This window comes from Podarcis raffonei, chromosome 2, assembly GCF_027172205.1.
Source record: "Podarcis raffonei isolate rPodRaf1 chromosome 2, rPodRaf1.pri, whole genome shotgun sequence".
NCBI lineage: Eukaryota > Metazoa > Chordata > Lepidosauria > Squamata > Lacertidae > Podarcis > Podarcis raffonei.
This window is the reverse complement of record NC_070603.1, coordinates 88,036,812-88,048,646: the sequence shown is the minus strand read 5'-3', so window position 1 is coordinate 88,048,646 and position 11,835 is coordinate 88,036,812. Positions and strand designations below refer to the sequence as shown.

The window sequence follows — 11,835 nt, the reverse complement described above, 5'->3', positions numbered from 1 at the left end:
CCCTTGCGCGCCTCAGAAAGAACTCAGCGCTCAGGCGGGCTCCTAGTCTCCTCCTCATCCTCGGGGTCCTTCCGGCGCGGGTGAGAGGTCGCCGCGAGGGGGAAAGCGCGCGGTCCGCTGTGCCGCCGGCTCACGGTGGCGGTGCTGGCGGGGCCGACGGGTCGCTCATTGGGCCATCCGGCGCCGCGGAAGGAGCAACGCGCTGCTCGCGAGCTCTCCCCAGCCATGTCCTACTGCAGGCAAGAAGGTACTGGGGGCGAGAGAGAGAGAGAGAGAGAGCAAGCATTGCGTTTCCTTATGGGGGTCTCATCCCCGGCTCCTTCTCCCGAGGCGCTTGGGAAGGAGCAAGCTTTGGCCGCCCTCTTCTTCCCCTTCTCGGTTTTCTTTACCCTCGAAACAGCCCTGCGAGCTGGACTGAGAGAGAGTGACCGTCCCCAAGGTCACGGGATGGGAAGCCATGTGGCTGAGGAGGGATTTGAACCTTGCTCTTCCACATTTTAGCCACGGAGAGTGCGGGTGGGCAGGTTTTTTAAGAGGGCTCATCTCGTCTGGTGGTGGTGGTAATAATAATAATAATAATAATAATAATAATAATAATAATAATAATAATAAAAAATTATTTTAATGAATAATAATGATTATATTTTATTTATACCCTGCCCAACTGGCTGGGTTTCCCGAACCACTCTGCTTGGCTTGCAGCACATATAAAAACATAGTAAAACTTCAGACATTTAAATACTTCCCTAAACAGGGCTACCTCCAGGTGTCTTCTAAAAGTCAGATAGTTCTTTTATTTCCTTGACACCTGATGGGAGGGCGTTCCACAGGGACTGTGGAACCAAGAAGGCCCTCTGCCTGGTTCTCTGCAACTTGGCTTCTCGCAGTGAGGGAACTGCCAGAAGATCCTCAGAGCTAGACCTCAGGGTCCAGGCTGAACGATGGCGGTGGAGACACTCCTTCAGATATACCTATTAAATGTATCTGCAACTGAGTCAGGTGTTGGAAACGTGGATTATCAGGACACCTTCTTTTCCAAGGGCTTTTGGGTATTTGCAAAGTTTGCTGGTCACGAAACATCCCAGGGACTGAACTCTGTTGTTTTGAACTTAACGTTGCTGCCTTTATTGTTAGTTCACCAAAGCCCAGCACTGTCTGCTCTGACTTGGCAGCATCTCTGTCCTGCAGGGATGGGGAACCTGTGACCTTTATTATTATTATTATTATTATTATTATTATTATTATTATTATGTAGATTATTAGTAGACAAACACAACATTTGAACACAAGCTTATATTTATTTGTGAGCAAGGAACTTTGGTGTTAGGCCACAGCTATTTTATAAACAGTGGTACCTCGGGTTACATACGCTTCAGGTTACAGACTCTGCTAACCCAGAAATAGTGCTTCAGATTAAGAACTGTGCTTCAGGATGAGAAATTGTGCTCCAGAGGCGCGGCAGCAGCAGGAGGCCCCATTAGCTAAAGTGGTGCTTCAGGTTAAGAACAGCTTCAGGTTAAGTACGGACCTCTGGAACAAATTAAGTACTTAACCCAAGGTACCACTGTACTGTAGTAGTATATAGTTTTTGATGTTCATGGTAGGATGCTGTTCCTTTTACTGACAGTTAACAAAATGAGGCTTGCTCAGTCTTTCCCCCCACTCTCTTTCTCAGTTTTCCCTTCCTTCCCCCACAGAATAGTGAATGAAGTTATGACACTGTCTAGCAGTTGCTGTCCAGTTATGCAATGATAAATATGTTGTCATATTTATCATTACATAACTTTCAGAACTGTAAACTGCAGCATCTGCAATTTAATAGTTGAGTCTAATAAGGAGTTAGGTAAATAGTTAGGTAACTATGGTAGTAATAAAGTGGTACTAATTTTTAAGCGAAAGCAGTGAGTTGTGATTTACGATTAAGCTAAAGTCACTTAAAGTCTTAAATCAATACTTCTAATTATGTTTGTGGGGGTCTGCTTTGTCTAATGCTGTGAGACTACTGCTGTGAGTTGGTGGCTGAAGGAAAGTTGGAAACTGAGGTATGAAAGCTAGGAGCTAAATGGCACCTTAAACCTACGTTATGGGCACAACAAGGGAATGTCTAGGTGCTCTTTTTTGTAACAAGAATGCAAAGCTGAAAATGAACTGCAGCTAAAATATTGTGTTCATTTTCCACATGGTCTAGTCCTTCCCCTGCCTGCCCACCCCCTAATATTCTTATGAGGGTCTCCTCTCCAGTTTTCAGAGAGTAGCTGGGAGGCAGAAAAAGGTCCTCCTTTCCTTCCGCTCTGCAGTTTTAATCAAATCTTGGGTGCAATACTCTGCCCAGAGCTCAAAAAGTGCTATCATTAATGAAATTCCCTGTCGCAAAATGTGCCTAGAACAATGGGAGTTTCGAACACTGGCTGTGTATTTGAGACACGTAGTAGTACAGTCATACCTCGGGATAAATACACTTCAGGTTGAGCACGTTCGGGTTGCGCTCCGCGCTGACCCAGAAGTAACGGAGCATGTTACTTCTGGGTTTCGCCACTCGCGCATGTGCGGATGGTCAAAATGACGTCATGCACGGAAGCGGCAAAATGCAACACGCGCAGACGCGCTATCACGTCTTAGGTTATGTTCAGGATGCGAACGGGGCTCCAGAACGGATCCCGTTTGCATTCCGAGGTACCACTGTACATAGAATTATAGAATTGTAGGTTTGAAAAGGACCCCAGGAGTCATCTATTACGCTAACCCTCTGCAAGGCAGGAATCTCAGCTAAAGCATCCATGACAGATGACCATCCAACCTCTGCTTAAAAACCTCCAATGAAGGAAAGTCCACAGCTTCCTGAGGGAGTCCGTTCCACATCGTTGTCAGATGCTGTCATGGCACTTGAACTGTAACTTTATTGGTAGTTCAGGCAACTCCCCATTTGCATGGGGGCTGTGTTCTGGGTCATTGTGTGCTTGTGTGAAATCGCATATAATTGGAGCGCTCATTGAAAAAGCGTGCAAACACCCAGGCCTGCCCTCACCCTGTTCCTTTTTGTTACGTTCTTGGCTCACTTCCAGATTCAGCCTGATGCATGTGTGTGTGTTCATGCACATATCGGACACATCTAAAACGGCCACGCCTGTATTTCATTTCCATTATGTATAGATAGTGTGCCTTGGTTATATGAGAACTCACATTTGGAGAATGAGTTCACACTACAGTCGTACCTTGCTTTTCGAACAGCCTAGTTCTTGAATGTTTTGGCTCCCGAACAATCGAAACCTGGAAGTGAGTGTTCCGGTTTTCAAACGTTCTTTTGGAAGCCGAATGTCCAACAGGGCTTCTGCAACTTCCAATTGGCTGCAGCCAATCAGAAGCCGTGTTTGGATTTTCGAACGTTTTGTAAGTCAAACAGACTTCCGGAATACAGTGGTACCTCTGGTTACGTACTTAATTTGTTCCAGAGGTTCGTTCTTAACCTGAAACTGTTCTCAACCTAAAGCACCACTTTAGCTAATGGGGCCTCCTGCTGCTGCTGCGCTGCCACAGTATGATTTCTGTTCTCATCCTGAAGCAACCCAAGCTACTATTTCTGGGTTAGGGGTGTCTGTAACCTGAAGCGTATGTAACCTGAAGCGTATTGTAACCCAAGGTACTACTGTGGATTCCGTTCGACTTCTAAGGTACGACTGTATTAGTATTTTGGATTAAGAACAAAAGCAAAATATCAGTTAGATAAATTTTTGAAATCCACATTAAGTCTGTAATTGACAAGGAGAGAAACTTTGCAGTAATCGTTCTGAAGAATTGACTTTCTTTAAAAAAAAATAGATCTGAATGAAGCTAATCAGTTCTATGAAATGACTGAGGTGAATGTTGTTACAAGATGATGTAATGCTTCACTTGCCTCTGGCCTGTGTGAGTTACTTTGGGTTAGGCAGCACTTTAGGGAAGCCTTTCATTGGAAGTGCTGATGCATGATTTCAGTGTTCTGGGGGCTGACAGTGGGGATGTGTCCGGGGAAAATCTCCATTGCAGGGTCATCCCAGGATAGCTATTTCATGTGACCATATTTGGCTTGCTCCAACGCCACACTATAAAATCAAAGCAAATTGATTCACAATGGAAGTTAAATTACCCTGCTGCCATCATAAGCTCATTACTATTTGCCCCGTCTTTGTTGACTAATGAGATTAATTGATCTCTGACCCCTTCGTACCATTTTTTAAAAAGTGTTTGTGGACAGTAATCGGTCTTTTAGAATTAACAAAGCCTTCTCTCAAATCTTATGTGCGAGTCTTCATCAAAAGTTAGGGAAATACAATGGGATGAAGCAGCAGAGCCAAAGGCCTCTCTGGATCCAGCCCAATGTTTATCCTTAATTTCTGAACATCCTCCAGTTCGCTTTAACCAAATGTAATGGCCAGACTCATGCACACAACTTTGATTGAAGCCTCTCCAGTGCCAATTGGAAGAGAATCATGAGCTTCTACTAGGAATGCATCTTTATATGGAATTGTTCAAAGGCTTCTGTTGGACAACTGCTCTGGACAGACTGTTCTTTCTGGGCCTAATGCTCTTTGTGTCTCTTTTTTTAATTTTCAGGAAAGGACAAAATTATATTTGTGACCAAAGAGGACCACGAGACACCAAGCAATGCTGAACTGGTAGCAGATGACCCCAATGATCCTTATGAAGACCATGGTCAGTAGTAGAGAGGGGAAAGCATAATGTTCAATAGGGCTGTATACTGGTATTGAAATAACATTGTAATAAGTCTTTCAACACAAATTGCTGGTTCCTGTTAGCAGAGAGGTTTGCTCAGTAGCTTGTAATAATCCAGGGTATTTAATGTGTGCTCTTCCATGTTTCCATGTGTTTAAAATTGGGTTTTCTTTATTATAAAAAATGTAGTCAGGAATCTCTAGGGGGCAGCAGTCACACACAGAGACAGCTATCCTTGCAATGTACTGTGTTGGCTGTCACCAGTATACGATCCTATCTGAACCCTATCTCTCAATATAAACTTTTGTGGTGTGGATTTGTTTTAAAATGTGCGTTCACTGTGTGGCTGGCAGTGAAAAGCCTGACATTTTTCTCACTTCTCCATAGTAAAAACAGCTGTGCTAAACTAAAAAATGCGTATAATGTATTTTCTAAGCTTATGCCCCATTTTAGCTATCTTGGGGCTTCAGCAAAATCAACAAACAATGTAAAACAAGTAATAAAAATACTTTAACCCACCCCCTCCCCAACAGCTAAAACCAGTGTATAAAGTAAAAGTGTCAAAGTTACATTACTGAATAACTTCAGCAAACCCACACATATCTGGGATTATTTTTCATGGGGCTGGTCAGCATTTTCAGGCATCTATACTAATTTTATATATATAATAAGCTGCTAATTTAGAGAGAGTTCGGGGTGAGAGCAAGAAAAGTGTGGTGCGGAGTAGCCACTGGTAGAATAGCCTCATTGCTGTACTAACAGCAGTACTTCCACCATAGAGAAGTTTCTGTTACTTGTATTTAAGACACCTTTGGGAGCCTCAAGGGGCCTAAGCCCATGGGTCTCATACGGACCCTCGACTTTATTTAGCACATTTGGCCTACATCAGTAAAAGCAATGCTAAATCAATGTGGAAAGTTCTCTTAACTTATTTCACTTGGCATTTGTGCCACAGTAATGGCAGAGCCCCCGGTCTGACTCCTCTTCGTGGTACTGTACTCTTGGTCTAAGACAAAGGTTTTGGTCAGCCTGGAGTGGGTGTTTTTTACCTTTTCCCCACAGTAGTCTGGACATAAGCTTATTCATTCCAAAGGAGGGAGTACTAAAAACTGTTGCCAAAGTGATACGTTCTTCAGTGTTGCCTGCTAAATAAGCAGTGCACTGAACATAAACAAGCAGTGTACATCAGGAATATATAAAACAAGGATAAGTGTGTACATGAAAACAGGACCTGTGGGAATTGTGAGTGAAATGCAATAAAAGGTTAATGAAACATAACTTCAGTTATTGAATTAGAAGCAGCTGTTCATAGACCTTACTCTAATGCATTTCATAAGAGAATACTAAAAAAATCCAAAAAACTTGCATGGCTTTCTTTGGGGGGGGGCGTGTCCTCCAACAAGTAATTTGAAAGCTTGTTGTGATTAAGGTTAACCTTGTAATCTTCAGATAAAAAGAAATAGATGTCCCTTTCCGTGCTCCTAAATTCCTAGGCTTCAGCCACCATCTGCATCTTATTGCAGAAAGACGTACAGCAGCAGAATTTGAGTGTCTCTCACCCTCTCATTCAGCCTTCATCATTTCAGGCAGGATGTATTGCTGGCCAAGAACCAGCACAGTGTCTACAGACTGGGGGGAAATGGCTTTGCAGGCTGTTGGCACCTCCCATTCTGAGACTCCTGCGGCAGCTTCTAAAGGTTTAGAGTTGAATTTCCTACTGGCCAGGAATACAAAAAGATGAATGATGAAGATTTTCCTCTCCGCCCTTCTTTTTTGTCTTGGTGAAAAGCAGTTTTGTTGAGGGGGAAATCAATGCGATCTTGTTTAAAAGCAAACCCACTTCCAAATGTGAAGCAAAGTGGATTTATAGCAGTGCAAAACAAATGAGTTAAATTGACCCTTCAGTTTGTTAAGAGCCAGCTAAGTGGGGGGACCACCCCCGTAAGTCGCTAGTGCAGTCTCCCATTTGTTTCAGTGGGATTTGCACAGAATAAACTCCTAGTAGATTGTTCTTGTTTCTACCAGGTATTTGTTGTTGTTATATAGATGAAAAATTACCATAATGTACCACAAGGCTTAGTGCAACAGTGTTTATATTTTTAATTTGACATTTCAATGACATTTAAAATTTTTCAGCTTCAACACAAACTTTAGCATTTTGGTTTCATTTTAATTTAGTGAGAAATATTGTGGTGTTGTTCCAGTATAAAAGATCACACCCAAAGTAGCCTAGGGAATTATTTTCTGAGAATAATCGCTGGTTCTTTGTATTGTTGTGCTGGGATTTGACAGTACTGTATAGCTTTCCAGCTTTCCATTGCAATAGCTTCTAAAATGTAATTGGGGTGGTTATAGCAGAATTTGTCTGGTTTTACTGACTAATCTGATTATGGCTGCTATCCGAACAGCACTTACCTGGGAGTAAACTCAATTGAATTCAATAGGACTTACTTCTGAGTACAGTATATATTTAGGGTTGCAGCTTATGCTCATCTCAATAATTTTACAAGCAGCTCCCAACTTCTTCTGTTTCTTCAAGAAACAATTGTTAATGCTTATAGTTCTCTTTTGAGAATGTTGCAGCCTGAGTGCCAAGCAAAGGAAACTATGCTTCATGTACACTTTAGGTGTTTTGTATTTGACTGTCCTCCCTGTGCTGGAAGAAGGGAATTTGTCCTTAATCATAGATGGCAGAAAGTCTTATCAAGAACCTTCAGCCAGTGGTCATATAATGCATCAGTTTTGAGTTCTAGTTCAAGAGGCATAAAAGAGGTATTGACACAGCCATCATAGAAGAAAAGTGGCCCTGGGTCATTGAACACTTTCCTTGGCATTTGTGAAAGGTTGTTTTCTTGGCAGATTTTTTCCTTGTTCCATGAACATAGAAAGTGTTCCACAGAATCTTCTTCCTAGCCAAGAGGCTACAGTACAACAGTTGCAAGCTCCAGTTCTTCTGTGCGACCTGATGCCAACATGGGGTCTTCCAGTCATCTTCTCTCATCTGCATTCAGCGTGGCTTGTATAATTTGCAGAACTTGGGTTCCTGCGTGCTGTTTAGAAAACCCCCACCTAATAAACCCTTCCTGCACAAACTTCATTCCGTAGCAAAAGTTACAAGCCTACAATTCATTATTAGCCTGCCGACATCTGCCTGTTTTCATTTGGGGTATATCTACAGCTTGAAAGAAGGAAAAGAATCGACCTGTAGCACTTAAGATTTTGTGAGACTCTGAACTCCCATCAGCTCTAGTCAGCGTAGCCAGGAGCTAAGGATTATGAGAGCTAAGGAATATGGGAGCTAGGGAGTATGGAAGCATCTCGAGGGCCACATGTGCCACAAAGCAAACAGTGACTATTTGCAAGGCATTTGTATTCTGAAAATACAGAGAGATACTGGGTGCATTCAGCTGTGGTCAGAGAGTATTCCCAAATTCAGGGTCATGAGCTTCCTCTCTTCCCTCCTCCAGTGGATCTACAAGGAAATCAGAAGCTTTTACTTCTTCTTTTTCAATGGACTGTGGTTATTCAGTATGTCTGAACCCAGAATAAATTGTATTTTGGCCTGTTTCCCCAAACCATAGTTAAGGTTGACCACAGTTCTGGGTTTGGAAAGAATAATAAATCATGTTTAATTGAAAATGGATGCAAAGGTTTTTGGTTTCCTCCTTGCAGCCACACTGCAAGTGCGGATTTGGCATTATGTCTGAACTATGTATCCATGACTACTCAGGAAGCAGATTTGCACAACCAAGTGAACTACTTAATGTGGGAATGGTTTACAATAGCTTGAATGTGCTTTAGGTTGCCCTCTTGTCCTTTGGACTCGGTTATCCTGCCCAACATGTAGAGTGGAATTGGAAGATTTTAAATTTTATGAGTGGTTTTTAACATTAATAAATGTTTTAACACGGTTTCAAAGTTACTTGGATTATCTGCTTTCATAGTTCTTATGCATCTCTACTTAGATGTAAGACCTAGGTAAGTGGAAGTAGGACTGCAGAAAAATCACTCTCGTTCCAAGGGTTCAGACTAATAAATCCTATAATTTTGCATCAGTGTTCAGCCCCATTAGTGCTCCTATTGGATGCATAGCAGCAGGGCTTGGTGAGTTGCATCTGGAGAATTTCGTGACCACCGTGTGATCACTTGCTTATGGAGGCTGCTCAGATTTGCAGATTTGGAATCTTGTGTTTTCTCATTCATAAAGCAAAAACACAATTCTGCTGTTCCGCACAAAAGTTGCCCCTCACCGGCTTCATGTTTTCAGTCCCAGACTTGGCTACTCATTTAGGAGCAAAAACATGAAAGCAATGAAGGGTTTTTGTGTGTGATTATCATCGGCATCTTTTATGTTTGCTTCTAGTGTCACTAGCAGTAGTAGAAACAGCATCTTGTCAACGATAGGGTTGATTGTAAGCAGACAATTGATTGTATTGGTTTTAGGGGAATTGAAACTGACTGTGTGGGCTCAGTGTGAAATCATATGGAATCTACAGCACACAAGTTCAGTCACATCTCCATTATCTGCCATTAGCTTACTGATTTCTTTTTTTCCTTCCTAGGTTTGATATTGCCTAATGGAGATATCAACTGGAATTGCCCTTGCCTTGGCGGAATGGCGAGTGGTCCTTGCGGGGAACAATTCAAGTCCGCCTTTTCCTGTTTCCATTATAGCAAGGAAGAAATAAAGGGATCCGATTGTGTGGACCAGTTTCGTGCAATGCAGGAGTGCATGCAGAAGTACCCAGAGCTGTACCCCCAAGAAGATGATGACGATGAAGACGATGAAGAAAAGCAGGGCAAAACTCTAGAAGCTGCTGCTGCTTCTGTAACCAAAGAGGAAGAGAAGGGATCCAGCTAATGAAGCTCCACGGAGGCTTTGGTCTCCTTTCCAACTTCAAAGACACACTATAACTTATGCAAAGCATCTTCCCTTCCCTTCCCTTCCCTTCCCTCCCCTCCCCTCCCCTCCCCTCCCTCCCTCTCTGCCCCTTCTCCTGATCCTTCAAGGAACACCCTTCACCTCTCTTCAGTGCACTGTGTCCTGTGAAATTACTTGCTGCAAGGAAGTAAGACACCTTGGCCTCATGGTCTCAATAATGCTGCAAAGAGGTCAGTGCATAGCAGGGGAACAACCCATTCTCAGGCACTGCCGCTGCTTTAATAGTTATTTCCTTCTCCAGTCATGTTAAGTTTGCAGGTTGACTTGAACAAGACTAGTAGAGAGGTGGAGCCAACACACAATCTGGAGGAAATCCGTCAGCAAGGATGTCCGGTCAGGGTTGATTTTCAGTGATTGTCTCAGATATTCCCAATGCTTTTTTGGGGTGGGGTGGGTGGCATAAAACTCTTAAAATTGATTCAGAAACTGTTGAGAATGATTGAAGTTTTCATTTGCACAGTTTATATGCTTTAATAGCATGTGAAATTTGCATACGCTACTGATTTCTGGTAATGGAAAATTATTGTGTGTGTAAAGGGAGGGGGAATGATTATTATTTTTTTCAAAAGTGTTGATCAGGTCTTGATTTCACTGAGTTGATAGGGGAGAATGCTAACTACTGTTTCTCAATGTTCCTGATCAACCCTGCCTTTGTGGGATTCCTCTCTGTTCAAGCCTGTCACTTCTCCAGACAGGTTGCTAAAATAGATGCCCTGGACAAGGAAATTGCAATGTTACCTGGTGTAACAGCCTCTGACTAGATAATTGTGACTAGAGTGTACATTAAAGGCAAAACCTTTCTAACTTGCATTGAAGCCTTCATGTCTTTTATTAATGCTGGCGATTGATTAGTCAATTCTTTTTCTGTTGCTGTTGTAGCCAAGCTACTGTATCCTGGAAGATGCACGCTAGCAGAACTACACTGTGTTACTTAGATTTATGGATTTTTGTGTCTAGTAGGCGAGGTTACGCTCCAAGCATATCTTTAGCAAGCAAGTACAGTGTGTGCTGAAATCAAGCCGAATTAAAATCTCCAAAAGATTTTAACACAATTGCTGTACCTTGGTGCTTGCTGGTACATTAAGAACATAATATGCAAACACTTGATAAACCTTCTGGATCGGGCCAAGGGTCCATCTAGTCCAGCATCCTGTCGTTGCAGAGACCAACCAGATGCCTATGGGAGACCTGAAAGCTGGACAGGAGCGCAACAGCACTCTCTGCATTGACGATTTCCAGCAACTGGCATTCAGAGACATAATGCCTCTTGCCAGTGGAGGTAGAACATGGCTAAGCTGCCTAGTAGCCGACGATAACCTTGTCTTCCATGGATTTGTCTAAGCCTCTTTCAAAGCCGTCCAAGTTGGTGTATGTTTACAGTGGTGTTAATGAGCTTCCAAGTGTTACCAATTGTCACTTTAGCAGCATATTATCCTCTGCGCAGACACCAGACTGTTAAATGTGTTGCAAGTGGCTCTCGTTGCTGCCTCTTTTCTTAAGTGCCGCCTGATTTCTATCATTCGCTTTTCATTTAACGAAGTGGAGTGGAAGTACCAGCTCTCTGTCAGCAGTTCACTCCTGGGATGGATAGCAGGCATTTCGAAAGCGCATTCTACTCTTTTTTAAAGAGAAAAAGAGCATGAAAAGGCCTCTCAGTCTGCATACAGAGTAGGCAACAGAACAGGTGCCAAAAGTGCAGAAGTGATAAAAGCTTGGCGCCTAAGCCGTTGGCCCAAAGAGATGGAGCCTCGAGTGATCAGATAAAATATGGGGCACTTGTTAAGAGTGGGGTTTACCTGGATCTGTCATTTCTGAAAAGGAAACTCAGCTGGCTGGGTATTAAGGCAAACAAATTGCCAGCCTTTGTATTTCCACATCTCCTTTCTCATGCTTTTTTTCTTTCTTTCACATTTTGAAAATGATTTATTATATATAACAGTGTTTACAGAATCTGGGTATTAATGTGCCTTTCGCAAGAGACTGTGTGGTCATCTTTGTGTGGTCATCCCACAACAGTCCTGCCAGCCTTTGAACACCGTAGGACAGGCATAGGCAAACTTGGCCCTCCAGATGTTTTGGGACTACAGCTCCCATGATCCCTAGCTAACAGGACCAGTGGTCAAGGATGATGGGAATTGTAGTTCCAAAACATCTGGAGGGCTGAGTTTGCATATGCCTGCTAT

At 42.9% G+C, this 11,835-nt stretch overlaps 1 protein-coding gene across 1 annotated transcript; it reads left to right on the top strand.

Annotated features, from left to right (window-relative positions):
• The first annotated feature begins 115 nt into the window (after positions 1-115).
• CHCHD4 (coiled-coil-helix-coiled-coil-helix domain containing 4) lies at positions 116-10,462 on the top strand. The gene is made up of 3 exons (XM_053378039.1): positions 116-247; positions 4,591-4,689; positions 9,273-10,462. The coding sequence occupies exons 1-3, from the start codon at positions 226-228 to the stop codon at positions 9,569-9,571; spliced, it is 420 nt and encodes a 139-aa protein (XP_053234014.1). The 5' UTR covers positions 116-225; the 3' UTR covers positions 9,572-10,462.
• The last annotated feature ends 1,373 nt before the right edge of the window (positions 10,463-11,835 follow it).

Bases quoted from the DNA above. Each gene is read 5' to 3' on its own strand.
- CHCHD4 (XM_053378039.1), top strand. From the start codon at position 226: ATGTCCTACTGCAGGCAAGAAG. The intron at 248-4,590 runs GTACTGGGGGCG...TTTAATTTTCAG, and splicing joins GTCCTACTGCAGGCAAGAAG to GAAAGGACAAAATTATATTT. The intron at 4,690-9,272 runs GTCAGTAGTAGA...TTTCCTTCCTAG, and splicing joins TGATCCTTATGAAGACCATG to GTTTGATATTGCCTAATGGA.